Source organism: Corvus hawaiiensis, chromosome 3 (genome assembly GCF_020740725.1).
Source record: "Corvus hawaiiensis isolate bCorHaw1 chromosome 3, bCorHaw1.pri.cur, whole genome shotgun sequence".
Classification (NCBI taxonomy): Eukaryota; Metazoa; Chordata; class Aves; order Passeriformes; family Corvidae; genus Corvus; species Corvus hawaiiensis.
This window is the reverse complement of record NC_063215.1, coordinates 96913083-96935817: the sequence shown is the minus strand read 5'-3', so window position 1 is coordinate 96935817 and position 22735 is coordinate 96913083. Positions and strand designations below refer to the sequence as shown.

The 22735-nt window shown below is 37.9% G+C and overlaps 1 protein-coding gene across 6 annotated transcripts in view; it reads right to left on the bottom strand.

Annotated features, from left to right (window-relative positions):
- The window catches only part of KCNK2 (potassium two pore domain channel subfamily K member 2), a 128740-nt gene that overhangs the window by 14885 nt on the left and 91120 nt on the right, over positions 1 to 22735 (bottom strand). For all 6 annotated transcript variants that reach the window (XM_048298413.1, XM_048298414.1, XM_048298415.1 and 3 more), the window contains 3 exons: positions 12773 to 12933; positions 10205 to 10391; positions 1743 to 1882 (listed from right to left, as the gene is read on the bottom strand). In XM_048298413.1, coding sequence (XP_048154370.1) covers positions 1743 to 1882; positions 10205 to 10391; positions 12773 to 12933 — 488 coding nt within the window. The remainder of the gene's footprint in view (positions 1 to 1742; positions 1883 to 10204; positions 10392 to 12772; positions 12934 to 22735) is intronic.

The window sequence follows — 22735 nt, the reverse complement described above, 5'->3', positions numbered from 1 at the left end:
CCACAAGGATCACTGAGGTCCAACTCTTGGTCCCGCACAAAAATTCCAACATGTGCCTGAGAGCATTGTCCAAATGCTTCTTGAATTCTGGCAGGCTTGGTGCTGTGACCACTTCCCTGGGGAGCCCACGCCAGTGTTCTCCTGCTTCTTCCTATTGCAGAGGGGAAAATGGGAGACCCCAACCTAATTCTGAAGTTCAAAATAACCCAACACAGCCATGCAGGTTACTGGCACTTGAATTGATGCACTGGTTTCCCTGCAGCTGGTGTAAGCTGTGTAAGGCTGCCTGTTAAAGGCACCCTCAGGGCTTTTCTAGAAAACAGAATTGCAATCCTGCAAGCTGCTGAACCTGCAAATGGGAACACTCCAGTGGTACCTGCTGCTCCCTGTGTGTGGAGGGCACTAGTAAAGCTTGTTGTGGAAGGGAGGCCGTAAATACCCTTTCAAATTTACAGCATGTGGCAAAAGATGACACTCTTAAACTGAAACTGTTCCAACAAATATTGCCCTCTGCTTCAGGGCTAAGTGGTTATGGATTGCCTGCTGAAAGTGTACTTACAGCAGACCTGTCACAGAGCTGTCTCTAACCACAGAGCCATGAGCCAGCAAGGGCAATGGAAAAGGGCTTCCTACCCCACATTCCTCACAAAGTGGGTTTAATCCTGCCCAGGAGCCCAGCTCCCACCCTCCTGCCTGCTGCCAGCAGTGCCCCTGCTCCTGCTCAGGAGGTGGCAGGCACCCTGAGGGGCTGCAGTCGGTGAAAGCACACAGGGGTAAGCTACCCTTCAGAGCAAAGGCTTTGGGAACTCAAGGATTGCCAGGAATACATCTAGGCATCGATGCCATGCCCTACAGCTAGGAAAACAATTTAAAACAATGTAAGTAGCAGGCCACTGCACAGTAGCCAACATATTCATTCCATCAAAAACAAATTAGAGCTTTTATGTTTGAGTATCATAAATCAACTGATGCGTGCAAAGGAACTCAAGCTAAATTAGAGGGAAATAATATGTTGCTTCAAACAAAATTAATTTCTCCGACTCCCAGTAAAACCTGAACTATGCACACTACAATTGAAGGAAATTTTATTTACCCTCTAACATTTTCAAAACCAGGACATTTTCTTAAATGGCAAAATTTAAGGTAAAATACTGTTGCAACATTGGAATAATAAATACACATTTACAAGTGAAACATATTTCAATTGAAAGCAATATACCTGACTACAAACACCAAGTAATTCTGTGGAAGATATTATGGTAATACACACCCAGGGATATTTAAATAATTCATTCCAATATCTTGCATGATATGAAAAATTTATTTTCTTACCACTATAAAACATAGTATCTCAAATATAACTACATAAGTACTTTCTTTACATACCTATATCCCTTGTAGAAATGAAGCAGAATTATTTTTGCCTTAAAAATTAAGGCCTACCTTCTACTGCCTAGAACAGTAGTTTAAGATTTTTTCCCCCATAAATCAAGTGCAACTGTTCATATACACTTAATTTAATAATACATTTAATCTAATTTGCTATGCAGACATGCGAAAATAAAATACTATGTTTGAATGGGCTGCTATGTAGTTTCCTGCAGTTTGAGCTGCAGCATTATAGTTCATACAGAAAGGGCTTTGACCTATGCACCCTAAGAGCAAAAGCAGCCATAAGTTCATCTGGCTTCTATTCAAAGTTTTTAAAAAGGAGTTTTCTTCACCTTTCAAAATATTCTTACCTCTTCCTTTGTCTTTTTTGATATGACCCTTAGCCAGTCTCCAATCATGCTGAGGACAGCTGCAAAGTAAGCAAGCCCGACAAGGATCCAGAACCACACCACTGGCTTGTAAAAGTCTAGGTATTCAATATCTGATCCCCCTGAAAAACAATACAGTTAAAATTAAATCAGACTTAATAGCTATAGGTGCAAAGATGTTTTTAAAAGTAATTTTCTTAGAAAAAAAGAAGTTAAATGTCTTAAAACTTCTGTATTTTTACCCATGAAAAAATTCCTAGCAAAATACTTTGTTGAATTTGAACAAATTATATAAATTAGTTTGCTCTTGGAAGCAATGGCTGGAGTATGCAAATTTTAGACAATGACTGCTAGCCATTCATAATAGTTACTGAATGAACACAAACTGGTTCAACTTCTGATATACTATCATTTAAGATAGAGGTCAGTGAAGACAGCTTGAATGAAATGACTTCCCACCTGCTCCAAATAATGATGCTGTACCAGAGGTTTAAGTATTGTTCCAAAGTATGCAATGTGTACATATCCTGAGAAATCTGGTTTTGTAAGAACTTTAAAACATCTCAATGCTTATATAAAACCTTTAGCCTCAGTAAAGAAAGAGTAGCACCTGCATTAGAGGTGCCCCTGGTGGGTAGGCAAATATTATAGTCTCCATTTTGCGGAAGGAAACCAGAGTACAGGGACTTAAGTTGAACTGATCATACTCTCCCCCCAGAAAAAAGGTAGATAAAAGAGAAGTCAGCTGAAGGCAGCTTTTTTGAATCCTACTGCCATAAGCACCAGTCACTTCTTTCCAATGTTAAAGTAAAAAGGAAAAAATTCAGATGTTGGTAATACAGCTTCCAGGTGTAATACAGCTATAAAGAACAGATGTCTTATTTCCACACAAAAAAAATTATGTTCATCCAGAGCTCTTGACAACACCAAATAACTCACATTTCACATCTTGCCATGCAATAAAACAGAAGCCTTAAACTTGTAATTCAGCTATGTTACAACAAGTAAAACCAGACTTCTAGTTTGGGCTGGTGCAAGAATTTCGATGTGTGTATCTGCCCACAGTTGAAGAGACTCCATAGTAAAGCATTCTCGGGCACGTTAAAGTAGCCTGTACAGGTACATAATACTTTGCTTACGTATCTGCATCCTATAATAAAACAAATCAAAGGAAATTGGCCTGAAAATATCAAGCATCTTGTTACAGTACTGATATTGACTCTCGTGGAGAATAACGTTTTTACTTAGCTGTATTATCACAGAGATTGCATGCAAATAACAAAGAGAGATTGCATGCAAATAACAAAGAATTTTACTGATGACTAGATTTGTATGGAAGCCCTCACAGACAGAAATTTTGTTTTTCTCATGTCAGTTACATCTTTGCATCAAGAAAAAAAAATGCATTGAGCTGCAATGGTTTACTTAACTACTCAAGAGATTAATCCACATTGTGCAAGTGGATACAATTTGATGCCTTCATAGTCCCAAGCAGAGGTAGAAGACAGGGCTCTGTTTGGAACAGAAGACATCCAGCCACCAAAGGGCTGAGTTTATCACAGCACAAGAAAAAACATCAAGTTATTTGTTAACAACATCCATCTCATGCCAATCTAGTAAAACGGAATTTTAGGGATGATTGACCCAAAATTTTTTGTAATTCAAAAAATAGTTAATTACCACCATGTCTTTGCTCTAGTAGTGGGCCACATTCAGTGGCTCATCCTCTTCTTCAGCTGTTCGTACAATGCACAAGTGTCATAGAACGCATCCACGTGGTTGGTTTTTAATTTTTTGGCATATTATGTTTATAAACCGAAACTGGAACCTAACTCTGCCAGCCTGCAGGAAGCACTTCCTTCACAGTTTATACTCATTTTATTTACAGCAAAGTTAATCACCAAGGCAGGAGTTAGGACATATTCATGTTCAACCAAGTTTTCGATGCTGTCTGGCCAGGAGATGGCTCCATCTAGCCATGCCCAAAGGAGTTCAGCTTCCCTAAAGTTAAAGGGACAAAAGGTATCCAAAGAAATACTCAAGGGTAAGGTTTCACAACTAAAACCTTTATTAGCGGTTGAGCTTCTGAATTTCAAGGACTCCTTGGGTGATTTCACAATTTAATCAAATCTCAGGGAGAGAGAGACATACCTGAGGATGTTTGTACTGTCTCCTGTCATGCTCAAACTGCCATAATGCAGTTACCTGGGAATGTCATTAAATAGGATTTCATAGAGAAATGTGATCACAACTCAGCTGTACTGAATTTAAACTAAAATAATTCATTAACTACCAAATTTACTTAAATGGGTATGAATGCATTTGTGTATGAGTACACAAAGCTAAATGTACTGAAGTATATGAGATAATCTAATGATTTTATGGGCAACATGGTAAAAACCATATCAATATGATACACCATTATGTTTCTTTTGCAAAGCAAATTGGTTTATGCAGCCCTCTAGGAAGCAAAATGCTGAGAAGGCAGAAGCTGAAATTTGTTGCTTGTTTGGCAAACCAAATTTTGTGGGCTGAGGGACAAAAATTTTCCCAGCTTTCTTTAGCCTCTACCCAAAATAGGTTAAAACCACAATGAAGAAGAAATCTAGCAGTCTCACTGCCATAATCTGTTACAGCAAGAGCAGCCACAGTTTATTGCCAAGATGTTTTCTGGTAATGATTTGATTTAAAGTAGCTTGAGGTCTACGAGAAATCAAAGTTTTCCTATCCATCTTCATCAAAGGCTATTGCATTGCTGCTGCCACCATTCTTTATCTGCCAAATAACTTTTATTTGGTATTTTCAACACTTTGGAAAATGTAAGTTGTTCTATGGCCCAAACATATTCCTTGCTAAGGTTGAGAACTCTGTTTCAGTGAAGAAAGGCATTAGAGAATATTTCAGGAGTGCTTTAGAACAGATTCTGGTTCTCAGGTAAGAGATCAGGATTACAAATATATCTTTTTTACTTATTTATTTATGTAAAACAAGTACTTTTAAAGTAAATAATTTTCTTCATTGTTGTCATTCTTTTCCCCTTTTTTTCTACAGCTAAGCAGCTCAAAATAGAAACATGTAATTATTTCTGTTAAGTTGGTTGGCTTTGCATTTTTACTTCAAATTTAGAAGGAGAGAATAGAAAGTGCTGTCAACATTGAGTATCTCAATTCCATACCAGCAAAAATTTCTGGGTTATTCAAAAGTTGGCAATGCAAACAAGGAAATGTCTGATTTTTCATCAGCAGTACAAATTAATCTGATATAGAAATATCATATAATCCAGTTTTAATTGCAGAATAACAAGTAGCTGTCCACCATCCCTGTTGTGACAAACCTGATGAACATGCTTAATCCAGAAATGTCATTTGTCCCACTCCAAAGAAATATGGAGGTTCAGCCACATTTCAAATCCTTCCTATTTGAAAGGAATTACCTCTGAGGACTGCAAAAAAAAGGGGACAGAGAAAGACTAGCTCATGTGGAGATGCGGAAATACAGAAGGCTGGGGACAAGATATTGCACTGTCAGAGATGGAATGTAAGTAGGCCATATGAGCCACGTGATGCCACTCAGAGGAAAATGGAGAGCTACTTCAGAATACAAAGCACAGATCTAAAACACTCCTCACATGCTGTCCTACACAGACACCAAGCAAGACAATGCTCCACCTTAACCTTAAAGCATAGCTCACACCAGAGAGCCCCTATTACGGGCACCAAGTCCTGAGGGGGCAAAGAGCTCCTCCAGATGCCAAAAAAAAGGCATGGAGCCTGTGGGAGAGCACACAGCTCTCCTCCAGGATGCTGGACACACCCCTGGCTCAGCATGACAGCAATTTCTCTCTGCTGGTGCATGGTATCACACAGTGACAGCAGATCAACTGGGCTGCTATGACCACCAGGTCAAGTGCCCCCGTTTGGTGACATTAAATGAGATTAAAACACCTCAGCTCACTACAAACTGGGTCTCAGACCAAGCAACTGTGCATAGACAGGTATGTGTATTACACTGGCAATACATCAGTGTGTTACAGAATGAAACATTGAAAAAGCAGTAAGTTAAAAATCAGGGCTCAAAAATGGAAAATAAGCCAAGCAAAAAACAAACAAACAAAAAAACCCACGTACTCACAAAAGTAACAAAAGAGTTGGAATACATTTTTAAAGTAAGACTTGCAGAATTCTGTGATCTGTTTCACTGAACTGGTTGAGACAATCTTATATCATCATTATGCCCCATTGTGAAATAGACTACTGATATGCTATTTATATTTTTGCCTTCTACTTAATTTAGTCAAGTTTTGGACATGCCACCTAATTTAGATTTGAATCCTCTTAGATAAATGCCATTAGAAATATTTGACTATGCCTTCCAAACTGCACAGCAAGTTAAAGAATTTATCTGTACATGTGAACAGTATGTTGTCAATTATACACATATTCATGTGCCTCAGTACCAACCTTAGTATCCAGAAATATATTTCATTGTACTAAAATCATGGCACATTCAACATGAGAAGATTTCTTTTTGTCTTTCACAAGGTATTAATAGTTTTGATTGGGTTTTCTTCTGTCATGTTGAAGTCAATGTTTTCTCTTGAAAACAAGAAAAGGGATGTTTGACTATGTCCTGATATTCATAAGGCAATGCAGGCTGTAGTACAATTTTTCTTCTTTGTTTTTGTGAGAAGCTACAATAATCTTTCTTCAAATAAAAAAATTGTTTCTCTCCCTCCAAAAAAATTCAACCATTCCAAAAATTAGAAAAGAAGTCATTTCATAAGACAAAGAAGTCAAGTTTTTCAAATACAATTCATATATTTTCTTGAACATGCATTATAAGGGCTTTTCATCTTTTCCTTTCTTGCACACACTAGGAGTGATCAGTCTTTTATGTTTGCCTTAAGGCTTCTCTTGCTGATGGAAACCCCAGCTGAAACTTCCACAGGCTCCAAATAACAACTTAGACTCTGACTACCAAAGGGAATGTTTCCTCCCTCTGGTTTCTGGGAAGAGAGTACATGGTCTCCAGTACAAAAAAGAAGAAAGTTCTAAAAAAAATCCTGGAGAACAAAAGAATTTCTAATATGACAGCCTGTGCTACAGCCAAGGACACCATTATATTCCTGAATCCCAGGTTCTTCTGTTGGCTCCCTTTTGCTACAGCTATTGAGTAACACAGTGTCCTGTACCTCCTGAAAGTTCTTCTTTTCGGCTCCTACTTGCAGTGGCACCAGAAAGCAGATAGTTTCATGTTAGTGAAAAATGATAGGTATTTCAGAAATATTTCCCTACACATCAACACATATGTTAACACAACCATGGGATTTGTTTGTAGGGGTTGTAAACTTAGGGTTTTTTTTTCCTCTGAGATGACAGTTCACAGAAAAAAAGATTTGAAAATTTTCAGATATATAGGAATTTCGGGGTTTTGAGGGAACTTTATGGGCCAAAACTGACACATGTTTATGGATTATCAGAAGTGCCTCCAAGCACTAAAACAATCATCAATTTGACTTCTATTGCAGAAAGTACACTCTGATATAATTGCAAATCAGAGCATCACTGCCCACCAATTATGCTTTGGCTATAATGCTAAATGGAAGAAGAAAATTTTCACTGTAAGTATTATTTAAGGAGAAAAGAATCAGCAAAATGAACAAATTAATGCCACTGAGAGGATTTTTTTCAACTGCATTGCATCTAGACACTGGAGCATCGTTCTGTTTGCTGCTTTTTTCTCACCATGGCAAACCAGAACCAAGACCAGCATGCTCTACAACCACAATATTCTATCATGACCACCTCTTTTACAGCCCTACACAGCATTACATGCCTTAACTCTTCATGTTTCTCCCTTGTTTGTGACAACCAGCTTTCCTAAGCTTCAAGAAGAGTTCTCCAGACAAAGGCTACCACTAAAATATCAGTGGCCCTTAGTGTCCACTCTGCAGTTATGACTTACCTAAAAGAGAAACAAGCAAACCAAAAAATCATAAAGAGAAGATACTAATGTGTTAGGGTGCAAAAAATTCTACATACTTCCTCAAAATTAATAAGGAAGCCTAGCTCTTAGGACAAATTCTATCAGCTCCATTGAGAACTTGCAATGTCAGTTTCCTTCATCATTTCATTCTTACAGATACACCGATGACTGCAAACTTCCACAATGCAAAGCTCAGCCAATTAATACCTTACCTATTTTTCAAAATCTTTATTTAACCAGCCAATTATGTACTGCAAAAGAAACAATTGGACATTTTTGAAAAATCCTTCAAGTCACCTGCCAAAACCAGAGTATTTTAGTTCACCCAAAGTTGATAATATTATCAGCTTTATCTCTGTCAAAATATAGTCCCATGGGAATGTTAACCTCCCAGTTATGATGGAGGCAGCCATCTAACCCTGTTCTCTCGAGCGTTCTCTCTGCAATTACAAATCCCATTCCTCCTTTAAGTCAATAGCATACTTCAGTTCAAATAAAAGTCTTATGCATATTGCTCAAAGAAACTAGAAAGCACTTCTGATACTTTGAAATAATGGATTTACAGTAGGATTTTTAATTAAATAAAGAACATCTATCAAGTGAACCATAAAAGGCCATCAGCTATAGAACAATATAATTCAAGGACATTCTGTAGAAAGAGAAAGTGTTTCCTGGTAAAATTAAAAAGGAGACGATGTAGGAAAAAATTATGATATCAAATGGTCTACAAATAGAGAAGTCTATGGAAATTTATAATGGGAGTAATGATGAATGTACTCAGTGTTCTAGTTAGAGCCAAGTGGGCCATTTCATATAATGCTTTACAGTAAATATAACCAGGCCTTTATACACTATCATTTTTATTCCCTGGCATACATGTACCCTTCAGGAATGAAAGTCTAAAACACCCAGACTCTTGACTTGAAAACAGCATAAATTTTTTATTTCATGCTAGTTGTTATTTGACCAGAATCACAAATTATGAAGATGAAATGAAAAGAAAAAGAATACGGGAAAGAAAATGGAAAGGCAGAAGTCAAGACACACACAAAGACATTTGGACACATCACAAATAACTATGTAAAAGTCAAAAGAAATTTGATTTGCTATTTTATAGCTCTGTTCTGTAATTTACAAGAATCTTTGGCAACCTTGCAAGCAGTCTAAAAATTAAGGCTCCCTGAATAGCTTAGTATTGTCAACAACAACTAAATTTACCCCCATTTTACCCAGATCATTTACAAAAATGTCAAGCAGTTCTGATATTTTAGAGGTCCTTGTTGGACCTCATCAACCTGAAAAGCTTTTGCCAGTGACAAGACCCCATTACTGCCATCAAGGCAAAACTTCCAGCACATCTACAAGAGGAGTTACCCAACCTGAGAGCCTCAGCTTGGCACACTTGGACTCACACAACAGCCATGGGTACAGACAAGACACAGGAGGAGCCCACAGCATATGAGTGTCTAGTTAAAACAGTTCCCTCCAGCAGAGTAGCTCACTGAGAGCAGACCAGCACAAAGGTCCTTGTCAGCCACCTCTGGCTTGCGCAGAGTTCAGGGGTGGGAGAGAGGTGTTTCATGAGAGAGATGGTGGAGCTGCATCAGCAGAAGCATCAGACCAGGCCAAGGAAAGCAAATCTCAGGCTCAGAGCACAAAGCTCTGAATTCCTGAACCTCATCCTCTACACATCACTGACTCAGATTGACATGCTTTCTCAGCACAGACAGCATATACTTACTCAAATCTAAGAAGTGAATGAATGCTTCTGACACCTTTTCAAGAAAAAGGTTGACACAGAACTGGCCCAGACTTTGATATACTGAGCTAAAAAAAGTTATTTGCAAATAATTCAGCTTAATGGGACCATAGAAATTGGACATGTTAGCTACAGGTTGTGCTAAAACTTCTCCTGACGTTACAAAAAACACATGGGCAAACGTGTACTGACAACCAAGAATCATAGAAGTGGGATGCAGCAGATCCTACAGAAATCAGATATTTCAATGCCAGAAAGAGAATTCTGGAATATTTTGAAAGCAAGGGACGCACACAAAACTTATGTTATATAACTTCACAGGGCGAGGTATTTTAAACAAGTCCAGCTGAAAAGATATATTCAGATTAAAATGCTCTATTAGTGTTTGCACTTCATAACCTGTAAGAAAAATAAAACAAACTCCCTACCTAAATTATATTCTACTTAATTTTTAATAGTATAAGAAGAGAAAAAACAGTAAGTAGAGACATGCATCAGGAATTTCACTGTCCCAGCTCCTGTCTCCACACTGTCACATTAACCAAAAGGAGGACAGGCCCCATCACATGAATGATGAAGGATAAAACTGGGAGAGAGGCACCACAAGAGAGATACATCTGTCTCAAAAATAAGAAAAGATGCAGAATAAATACCACTGTACCAATCATTATAAGATAAAGAGTTATGAAAAAAATCTTACCTGCAACATAGTCACCAAATCCAATGGTAGTTAAAGTGATCACCACAAAGTAGATTGCATCGAGTGTGTTCCAGCCTTCTATGTGCTTGAATATAACTGCAGGAAGAGCAACAAACAGCACGCAGCCAAATAGTATGAATATTATTGTTGAAATGATGCGAATCTTTGTCTGACTCACATTCCATTTCTGGAAAGGGAAGGGGAAAGACAGGAAACCCATTGTTAATAAAACTGCACCGTGCACATCAGCACCCATCACCCCCAGCGTGCACTACACAGCTCTAGAGAGCAGTGCATTATAATTCTCAAACAAACAGAAAAATTCAAGCAGGATTTTATTCTGAAATGGGCTTCAAAGCAAACATGACTATCCTAGGAAACATTTGCCAGCAGTAAACGCAGAGCAGGGATGGACTCCTCATGGCTGAGCAGCATGTGTAGCATTCACTAATATTAACAGCTGATGATGTGAAAGTTTTGAGGGCTGTCTAGATATTCAAGTGAGTTGCAAGTAGTGCATGCACCTGCAATTTCTCTAATTTTGTACATCCACAAATAACCAAATAAATAAGGTGAATTTTAATCATACAGTCCTCTGTAATCAAATAATCAGCTAAACAAAATCCTACAAAACAGAGCTGGAAGGGACGTAAGAGATCCCCTTTTCCAAACCTGCCCAAAGACAAAAACCCACCTAAGCCACTGCAAATACTTTACTTGTGACCACACTCTTGTCATCAGATAATTTTCCTAATTCTTAACCTGTATCTCAACTCCTTCAGTTTAAGTGTACTATTTAGGTTTGTATCCAAGACAAAGAAATTGTTAATTTTCTCTTTCCAGCAAGCTTTCACGGGTGTTCCCTTTTAGTTACATGTTCTTTAAATCAAATAAATTTATTTCCTTTTCTTCCCTTCCCTATATTTCTTCCTATCCCTTGGCACCAGCAAACTAACCCATGTTTCATTAAGTGTTGTACTCAGAAGTAGATATGAAAAAATAGCACAAAGTAGAATGGAATGACCGTTTCGTATGCTTTGCCTGTTTACAGTTTTACCTACAGTGCATGCTTTTCCATGGCAGTATGACATTAACCCATGTTAGCATGCTAACCTCTAGAGCCCACAGAGCATTCCTATAAAATTGCACTTAGCTGGTTCCTGACATGCGGCTGCATATTTTATTATTCCATCGTATATTACTTTGAATTTGTCCTGCTTGAATTTAATCCTGTCTAGTCAGACTGCTTTTCAAAAATTTTAAAATCATTTTGATCCTCCAAGTTTTAGTTCTCTCCCCAGCTTGAGACCAACTGCAGATTTAATGAATCATGTCATTTAGCTGTTGTGTATGAACATTTTTTCTAAACTGTACTAAAGCTAGAACAGACCCCTGCAAAGTCCCATTTTGCGTGCCCAGCCAATGTGACATTTTCCATCCACTCAATGCATGTTGGTTCAACCTAAAAGAAGGAATTATACAAGAAACTTTCACAGAAATCAACTGAAAATATTGTTCAGAATGGACGTTTTCTTGTTTTTAATTCAGTGGGAACTGATTGTGTTTACAGCCAGCATGACCAAGGTCAAGTTTTGTAACCCAAACCAGAGTAACAGCGTGTGTTATGGGAACATAAAAATCCCTGCTCTGACCCATCTGCATCTCCCAGTTCTCTAGGCAAACTAATAAACAGAATTAGGGAGTGTTCCAGGCTGCAATATATAGACCAGTGTTTTCATTCAGATATTGTCGGAAGGCAGCAAGATACTGCTTTTTATGTTGGGGAATTCTTGTTGTAGGGATACACCCATTATAAAAAAAAAAGGAAAACCATTCTCTCTATGAGCAAGAGAAACACAAATTGATCTCAGAACTTCTCTAATTTTAGGGAAAAAAAAATCAGTTATGAAAACCCAGAAAATATAAAATGTTCTTATGCAATGTTCTTGCTTTTTTTAGACAAATCTCAATGGAAATCTGTGTTATTCACCAGCACCTTATCTGGACATGAACTGATGTTTCAAAGCCAAAAATGCATGCCTTTTCTTAAAAAGCTTTCAAGTTTGTGTTTGCCTATTGCATAAGGCTACTCAGCACAGGCCCAGTTTGCTTTGCATCAAAAATAAAGCCATGTCAGACCCTTTCTATATAGAAAAGGTGTCCTGCATGCAAGGGTAGGGCTTGATGTGGAAAACCAGTCCTAACACCTGCAGTGCTGATGCAAGCAGCTACAAAGTTGGTTACTAAGCGTTCACTGCTTCAAAAATCTCAATGAATACATTTATCACATGCTTTAAGGGAAAGTATCACAGCAAGCTTACGAGTAAAAAAGGCAGAGCAAAAATAAAAGTCTTTGGATCTTATTCCTCATCCCAACCATAATCATGGTAGGGAATGTGTCTTCACCCAATTCTCAGAGGTGTTCATTAGCAAGTGCCAAGTCCTTCCTACCTTTTCCTGTACATCTGATTGCAACGAGCTATACCCTGTTTTTCCAGCTTTTCATTTCACTTATGAAATTCAGAACAAGCAGCAAGAAAACCCAAATGAGGCAGTCAGCATACTCACAACAAAGGTATCTTCTACTTTGGCAATTCCTTTTCCAAAGATTGTCCCTAGTTGATCTCCAACACCAGCCAACAGAAAACCAAACAGAGGAATTCCCAATAAGGCATAGATGATACAGAATATCTTTCCACCTTGTGTGCGTGGAGAGATGTTTCCAAAGCCTAAATTACAAACAACTTGAGATGTTTAAGAGGTTATACACAATACATTATAAATTTTAAAAGAACTGCAGGAACAGAACAGTTAAAAACAGGCTAACCAGGTTAAACATATGACACAGCAAACATTGTGAGAAATTAAATGAAAATGTAGGTCATACCATCCTCCCTGAGCTACTCTTACCATCTATTACATGTAGTGAATAGCAATCTATTCCTTAGCCTGCCAGTGTCTGTCACTGGCTGCAGCACCTGTAAACAACACACAGTTTTCCTTCAGATGAGCCAAGTTTCAAAGTGAAGCAGCTTAAAAAACCTCAAACCACCTGGATGAGCAAAACAGAGATTTCTACCATAAAAATTCTTCCTTATTAAAGATTTTTCATTATTAAAGGCTTTGGTTCCTTTGAACAAAGCTTAGAGTAACAGTTCACATCTCTGTCCCTTTGAAAGTGGAAATCATTTTGTCTTCACAGGCTTGTGTAAAAGAGCACCCCAGATTCCTCTGATGGCTCAGTTGCTGCTGGTCCACTTAGAACAGAGAAAAAGAAATACCAAGAGCACAGGCCCCAGCACCTGTGGAATGCCCTCAAGTACATCTCCCAGGACCAGTATTTAATGATTTGGACAAGGTCACATAGGCAGAACCCTACAGACAAGTTTCATCATCTTAAGTCCTGAGTTTTAATTCAGGAGATTTTCCCCTCCAAAGGATTACTAATGTTTTGAGGGAGCAGTAGCTGTAACACCCCAGAATTGCCGACGTTCTTTCACTTTTTAACAGACCAACATGCCCTTCAAAGGAGGCAAGAGGGAAAACTTGTCATAAAAAGGCTTATCTTTAGAAATTAAACAAAAGTTTATTTTAACATTACCTTTATTGTTAGAAAAATAACTTGCAAATAAAAGCAAAGTGTTTTAGCATGTAACTGAGAAATTTGTCTTAGTGTCTTAAATTTTTCATAAGAAAAACATCATATGCACATAAATGCCTTTAAGAAAATCCAATTTTCCTGAGAACAATCAACATTTTATTTTTAAAGTAGCTTAATATTTTTTCACAATATAACTAAATTCCTACAATATAGAGCACATTTAATGTATATCTTAGCTATTTATCAGAATTTGTATTTAAGTATTCTGAGCATGTTTGTTTAACATATAGATTTTCTTTATGGAGTCTGTTATCCTAATTTTTGGTTCTGCTTTCATGTAGGTGAGCTACACCAAAGTTCTGTTGCCAAAACTACTTTTTCCTTTCAGAACACACAAGACAAAGCTGTCCCTCGCTCAGCTTGGAACAGGTTGCTCAGAGAAGCGGTGGATGCCCCATTCCTGGAAGTGTCCAAGGCCAGGTTGGATGGGGCTCTGAGAAATCTGGTCTAGTGGAAGGGGTCCTTGCCCATGGCAGGGAAATAAGAACTGGATGGTCTTTAAGGTCCCTTCCAACCCAAGCTATACTGTGATTCGTTAAAATAAAAATAAATCCCACTGGGAATATATTTTACTCCTAGATCATTTGCTCTAATATCAGTTTTCAGATTGCAATTATGTAAACAACAAATGTAAGGTTGACAGAATTCAGTTAGGGAAAAGACAGCTGATATTAAAGTTTTCCCGAAATCCTGACTAATAAACCCTGTCAAACAAAAAAAGGAACAAAATCAATTACAGGTTGCAGGGCCCTACACTTTGTAAATATTCCCTGCACTAGCATAATGAAAAAAGTCTGAGTCAGAAAACTGCAAAAAGTCATAGCAACTTTAGACCAACATAATATACTTCTCCATAAACCAAAGTCAGGACTAAAATTACAATTCAGGAAATTTCAGCTCCACTGAGTTCACTCTGTCTGTCCCTTCATGCACCGAGGAGTAAAGACTCATGTCTTAAAATAAAATTAGCTCATCACCAATCAAAAAGGGACAAACAGATCCAAGCTGATCTGTTTCCATAAATATGCCTGTTTATGCATCAACAGAAGCTTGAATTGTTCCAGGTTATAATTCCTGGGAGGTCTTAATGCAATTCAGAATCAGGGGTCTGGATGCACCAGATTTAGAAAACTCATGCTAGGGGATTTGGCAATCACTTTTTATTTACTTCTCTGCAAAAGCGATATCTTACAATGGTGACAAAACACCAGCCCAGTGGAGCACATGCCAAGCAGGCAGTTATGCTTGCCTGGCCCCATAAAACAAGCAGGCACTCTGTGAGCATCTCACGGCTCTTAGAGAGGCTGTTACTCTGCAGCATGCTCCTCATCTACTGCTAATTGATATGAGGACACCAAGTTCACATTCAGCTCTGGGTACTCTCCCTAAATCAGACTTATGTCTTCCTGGAAGGAAGGATAGTACTTCACTTTTACACTCAAATTCTTGGTTTTCATCCTAAAAACTGTCAAATGCTTTTCTTCCATAAACAACAGAAAAGGCATTGGGTGATTAATTGTATGATTAAATCTCACACATTACTGGATAAAACAACACTTCACCAGGTAGAAGTTTATTTCTGTCCAGATGCTCACTGAACATAATACAAACCATGGGTAGGGTACCTACTTTAGTGACCTGATCTACCAAGGGGTTTCCATCACACATAAATTGCATTTCCTACTGTGTCATGTTTTATAACCGTCTGCTGCTGTACACTGCAGCCTACTTTGTGAGTTACACAAGTTGTCCTTAAATCCTACTCTCAGCTTCTCCAGTGAAAACCTAATCTATTATTTATTCAACAGGAGAGGAAATGTATTTATATTTCATAGGGTTGATGTAATTCCCAAGAGATTTGTGTCAGAAAAGTATTATTTCTTCCTTTAAATAATTATAATAGAAACAAAAAGAAGAATTCTGTTGCTAGGTAAAAACCAAGGAAACCTTCATTTTGGGCACCGTGCTGGGACAACAGAACATGGTCGTAGGAATGCTGCTGCATATCCCTGCTCTCCTCCATGTGGAGGGCAGGAACATCTGGCCCCAGTGCAGTAGCTCCCCTGGCATGTTTTCACTTCTGAGTTCCCCCTTCCACTCAAGAGGCAGCATAAAGTCTGGCTAGGACTGCCTTGCCCACAGAGAAACCTCACAGAATCAGCCACATCACAACATGGTCTGCTGCCTTTTCCCTGCCTCAGGAGCTGCTTGCCTGGGTGGGATGGCAACAGGATGTGCACACTGCAACTGCACAGGCAGCCTCAGTACCTTGCTTATTCTTCACACTTTCAGTCCTGTGCAGCTCATCCCTTCCTCTGTTTCTACTGAGGGGGAAGTTCCTAGAACCAGGTTATTCCCCATTTCAACCACTGTGCTTGGGTTTGATTGAGGAAATTAATGAGTTCATTGGAAAGCTTCCCTCAAAGATTTTAACCAATGCTATCTGCCATGAACAGTACAGAGTAGAAAATTTAACTTTCCAAATGGGATCAAATTTCATCCAAAAAACTGTCAGTATCCTTTTCAGACTATTCTTCCCCAATGCACTCTCCTCACTTCACTTTCACAACAAGGAAGATGATTTGCCTCCTAATTTCACCAAATCCCTTTCATGTCCTGCTAAAATCTTAGTGTTCCTTTAATGGACAACGGACTTGTCTCTGACAAATCCTTTGTCTTGTCCTTCTGTGGACAAGAAATGCTTTTTAGAAGGAGCTTCCAGTAACCCCTGAGTGAATTAAGAATAAAAGGCCATAGTAAGTAGATTTTAAGTAATTGCTCCACTCAACAAAATCATTCCATGGTTTCAACTCCGAACTCTTTAGAGTCTCTGAGATTCAAATCAGATTCAAAGGGAATCTGAATCCCTTTGGTCAGCAATAGAGGTGGAAGCAGAGGTATGCAAAATGAAAAGGGGGAAAAAACCCAAAAAAACCCCAATCAAAATGATATTTTATAGGATTCCTTACTTTCACGTTGTCTTTTTTGACATATTTCAGGGAGAACTAAAGCATCTGTAACTTTCCCATGAGAAGCCGACACACTGTTAAGCAGATATTAGTAACTTTAATAACTATATATTACTACTTTTGAGCAAAACAATGTCTGAAGTTTCAAATCCCAGTTGAGTCTTCCCCCCCATGACAAACAATACATTATATTGCAAATATAGAAAATCTTGAAGTGCTATAAATTCTCATACAATTGACATGACACTTTTGTTTGGATGATAAGCATCTTTGTATTCACACCTTCATAAAATGGAAGACTGAAAACTAATTTAATTTTTTTCTATTTTAACTAGAGAAAGAGATCCCTTTGCTTTCTTCAGAAAACTCTTGTAGATACACATTTACAAATGGAGTTAGAAATACAGAGACTCCAAATGAGCATATTTTTTACATAAAATTCCCAGACAAAGCAAGGAATCTACTGAAACTATCTAGCATCAATAAAGTATTTCTCATGTGAGAGCTCATAGGTGCTTTTGAGAATTCTAAGACTAAATTTTACTTGCTAAATTGACTGGAAGAGAGTGCCACCACCTATGATTCATTTATTTCAAATACCTCAAGTGGGATTGAAAGTTCTGGGGAAGTTCTGAAACATTTTCGTTCTATACAAGGAAATGTAAATTCAAATACAAGTAAATGCTTTCTCCCTGTTTTTGATAAAACTCAGGTTACACAAGGCATCATTCATGACATAGCAAAAAAAAAAAAAAGTGAAAATTATCCCAAATTAATGTCATATATTTTGAGGTATGAGAAACTACTCTCAGCAGTAGGTTTGGCTATGCAGTCCATTGATGGAACAGCGCAACACTGCGGGATAAATGATTTGGTGAACAGGCACACTCTTAATTACATAAAAGTGAATTACGAAAGTTGATACTGAGATTTCACAGAATCAGAAAAAAGGCAGAGCTCCTGGCTGCTGACTCCCAGGAGGCTGGAGCCAGGGGAAGCAGCTGCTACAGCCTCGGCCTCAGCCACTGAACTCTGTGTGCCACTGAAAGCGGTGTAGCCATGGGTTCACATCAACCCTGACTACCCAGCTCAATTACAATGATTACCCTTTTCAAAGGGCACACGTGTTTTGATACTGAATGTCAAATTGATTTTAAGGATCAAAAGATGCTCTTTCCAGGCCCTGAGAGCTATCTGAAAAAATTATAAAAGGTAGCTCATTTCTAGAAGATAAAATCCTTTTTTCCCTTTGGATCACCGCTTGGGCTCAGGAGATTAGCATTAAATACATCCCTGCCCAACAGTGCCAAAGCAGAGATATGCACTTAATCACAGATGAATAAGATATCCCTTTTAGCATAAATAATGGGCTAGACATAATCATTAAACACAAAGGCAATGTTTGTACTCACACTGACTATGGGGAAATCCCTTCACACACTGCAGAAGCAGTAAAACTTCCATGTTTGTGTTCATCGTGTGGAAAAAAATAATCCACATTTTTAAACTGATCTCTTTTCCTTTCATTTTCTTAACTCTGTCCGACACTCCCAGTTTGACATGCTTGTGTATGTCAGTGTTATTTATTTGCATATTTACAAACACGTATTCCATGAGGTTTTATGGCTTTGTATAGTACAAGGGCTTTTTCACTTCTCCGTGTGACATCCCTCCCAATATTTCAAAGTAGCTAGAAAACTCCTATTCCCTTTTTTACAGGGAGGTGACTGAAGCACAGTGGGAAGGAAAGTCCAAAATTCTCTATATTATTTAGGTCCATAGCTCACACCAGATCAGTGGCTGAGGACTGTGCATTACACTAACCCTTAATTAGTGGAAGTTAGACATCTGAAGCCCTTAAAGACCCTCAGTCAGTCTTGCTGAAGATAGAGGTACGCAGACATAGATGTTGCCAATATTTACAAACTCTTTGGACTCCCCTCCTGTCAGGACCAACACATGTGCACACACACACATTCCTGAACATAAAGGAAGAGAATTTGAAGGTTGAATAAGTCCAAGGATTACTTTAAAATCTAAATCCCTAAATGAATTGAATACAAATACTCTTGCTTTGAAAGTACAATGTTTCTGTGCTATATATACACAAGAATTCTTTCACCCATGCACATACTACGTGATACAGCCCTTGCTCACAAGCTGTTGCCTGTGGATCCCAGCATGAGTATGCAGATAGTGCTCTTCCTTCAAGTTCATTCATCAATTGCACATACAGAAAATAATTTAGCTTTTAAATTTAAGAAATTCCTGCATGAGTCCTGCTGAAGGAAGAACCCTGTGCAATAACAGAGATGTTTTAGACCATGGTCTGCTACGAAACTGAAAATCTCTACAGAAGTTTGGCATAATTTCTTCATAGAATTGTTTAGGGTGGGAAAGACTGTTAAAGACTGAGTCCAGCCATTGACCTAACACTGCCAAGCCCACCATTAAACCGTGTCCCTAGGTGCCACATCTACACATCAATCTTATGCCTCCAGGGTTGGTGACTCAACCACTTCACTCACCCACTCCAGCTTCTAGAAGCCAATTCTCACAGTTTTAGTCAGTGATTTGGGATCCATGTTGTCACAAATTACTGCTGTTTATTGAGCGTTTGGTATTCTCTGGATTCCAAACTACAATATTCTGATTTTTAGCACTAGCCCGTAATTCTGTGTCACAAAACTGCAAATAGATTATTTAGAAGGTTATTAAGTTCTGTCTCAAGCCTGAAAAAAAGACATTACCAATACTTCTCTTCTAACCAGGAATAATAACAGGAAAGCCTAGACTGACATTAATAAAGTGTGCAATATTCAAGAACTGACAATACAGAAGTTGATCTCCTTTCAGTGGTTTCTTTTAATCTGTGTTCTGTAGGAGCACTAATCAAATCAATAAAACTTCTTGTAAAAGAACAGGCTATAAATATTCATAGAAAGTAAGTTTCCTTCAAGTCAAAGTGCTGTACTGGAGAGGTGAAAGAGTATTCCAAGAAAGGTCTCTGTATGAATATGGCAGTATTCAATAGCTCACACTGAGTTGCTAAGGCAATTTCTAAAGGAACTGGGTAATGATTGTTAAAATACTCTTAGAAGATTAAACATCTACTCAGATGGCTCTGCCTCCCAGCACAGATTCTGCATTTCTTTCAGCTGTCACTTCGCCCAGTAAAAAGTATCTACATCTCATTGGTAGTAAGGCTTCTGAGCTTTTTTCAATTATTTTCTTTTTGTTGTTGTTATTGCTTGCATTAATTTTACTTATAATTCTTATTCTAGCGAAGTTGAATCAGCTCCAAAACCCAAAAACTCCCACTTACTTATTTCCTCTAAGTGAAATTGTTTCACAGGAGCAAGATGTCAGGCTAACACAGCTAGCAAAAACATGATGTACTTTAAAGTAAAAAGTTAATATTTCACCATTTCATGAAACTTTTACCAGCCACATATTCTTATCAAGTGTAAGCACATATCAAATATGACGAAGCAACACTCCTTCTGCAAAAGAATTCATTAGCAATATACCAATGTGTGGATAAAATACTTGGTTCCAGGTGATCCACAGAAAAATAAAAATGGTGAATTTTAGATGTACTGACAAAAACAACCTGATACTGCAACTTTAATGGAAATCTGAAAGAATGTTTTCTGGAGTTTGGTGGATTTCTTTAAATACCATTCCTTTTTGTTCCCTAGAAGTAATTGAAGAAACAGGTTTGCATTTTGTTTACAAATAAATCAATTCTCAGTGCTGGGTAAAACAGGCTTTTGCAGGCCTCTCCATCATAGGGGCAAAGCAATACATATGCTTTCCTGCAGAGTGGAAAACTGCCTGTACCTCTTTCTTTCTTCCCTATGAAAAATAAAATGTGGCAAAAGCGCTCGCAAATTAAAGCTATGCCAGACTTAGAGCAACAAACTATAAACACAACTTGGTAGCGGTGAAGTCACAGATTAAAAACGAGAACTGAAAATTCCATAATCCTGCGCTCAGCAGATCTGGACCTCAGATTGTGACAAGCTGATACAAGTGGCCAAAATGAGTGCAGCTACCCTGACCTGTTACGGAAGCTACAATCCTCTTTCTGGTTTTAAGCTTTTCTTCACACAACCAGTTTCACTTTAAGAGGCCTTTCCTCAGGTCAGTGTTTAAGAATACTATTATTTTGCCTCATCAGTTTTTTCTTCCTGTATCTATTCTTCCTTGTAAGCTACACATACCCAGCCCATGTATCCAGGGAAATCCTGGCAAAGAGAGGAGTCCAGGGGAGATGGGCAGCAAGGAAACTGCCAGGATAGAGAAACTCCTCATTTGCACATATTTAAATGCACACTTGCTTAATCTTTGCAAGACAAGTGGGAAGAAGAAAGAGAATATATGTTGTCAAGAGGAAATGTATACATACACATAATATTGTACATAATGTCAAATAGCTGAGTATTTTATTACTAATAAAAATGCTTCTCTATGCAGTCCTACCAGCATATAATAAAACAAAATTTTACGGTTAAAAAAAGAAGGCATACTACCAAGTTTCTAAAATAAAATGCTCTGAAGATTTTTATTCATAGTGTTATTTTCTTTAAAAAGAAAATTAATTTTTTTGGCAGTGAGGTTCACCAAGTGCATGAAAGTGTGAAGTAGTCTCCTATTTCTTGTTATTCTCTTTTTCCCCTCCAGTAATCTTTGGAATTAAGACTAATACAGACTCTTACAAACAGAAAAAAATGAACCACCATGCACAAATAACTTCCACTGAGTTCCCCCTTTGACTTCTAACTACTTACGTGTTACGTACCTGATTCAGCAGAGCAAGTAACATGTTTAACTTTAAAAAGGTTTGAATTGATCTCTGTTTAGGTAACACTTAAATGACTGAGCATGAGTATACTCATTCTTTCAGCACATACATCTTCAATGATGAACAAGCACATACTTTGTCAAAGGAAATTCTTAGCAGATTTTCAACTGATTTTTCAACACTGTCATGATAGAAATCACTCTGTCACCAGCCCTTTAACTTCACAGAGTTCCACACCATGTAACAAAAAGGTTTTGATAAAATGTCATTATCCAAGCAATTCAAGAAAGTGCAATCACAAGACTGCAGAAATATTCTGAGGAACAAGAATTAATTTATGCTTCCACAGTTTTCAGTGACTTTAAACTATGTAGGTATGTGGGTTTTCCCTCTGCAGTGAGAGTGCTTCAGAGGACAGTGGAAGATGAGCCCTCTGTGGCTCACCAGCATCCTACCAATGCCTTCTTCATTGAGAGAAGGGTCTTACCATGCCTGCTCCATGCCTTTGTCCAAGCCACTTAGTGAACTATCACTCTAGACATTCTCACTTCATTCTTTGGCAAAGAGAGCAGTCTAAAGATAGGGGTCTATAGAAAAGAAGTTTCTTACTAAAGTCTGTAAATCTAAACAGAAGCTCCTAACAGAGCACTAATTGAAAATACAATTATCTCTGTGCATGCTGTAAAACCATTAAAATTATTATTGTCAGGCAGTGCAAAATAAATTCCAAATTTTTTGCTTTTAGTGCACTGATGCATTTTGTTTATATTCCTAGCCTGCTTTTAAAAAAAAGCCAGTATGATTTATAGTAGAGAGGAATTCCAGCACGTAGCAAAATTGTGAGCAATTATTTCCTTCACACCTTTTTTTAAGTATTTAGGCTATGATTTTTCTTTTACAAAGCAAAGGGAATCTTTTAGAAGCCTCTAATCACCTCACCTGCACATATGAAAGTAATTCAAACTGGGATAGAATGCTTCATGAGAGAATAAGTCTTTCAGCTAAAGATCTTATATTTATATAATCTTGTATTTCAGCTCACGGGGAAAAGAAACACTAAAACAAAAAATATATAAAAATTAGTTACACATATC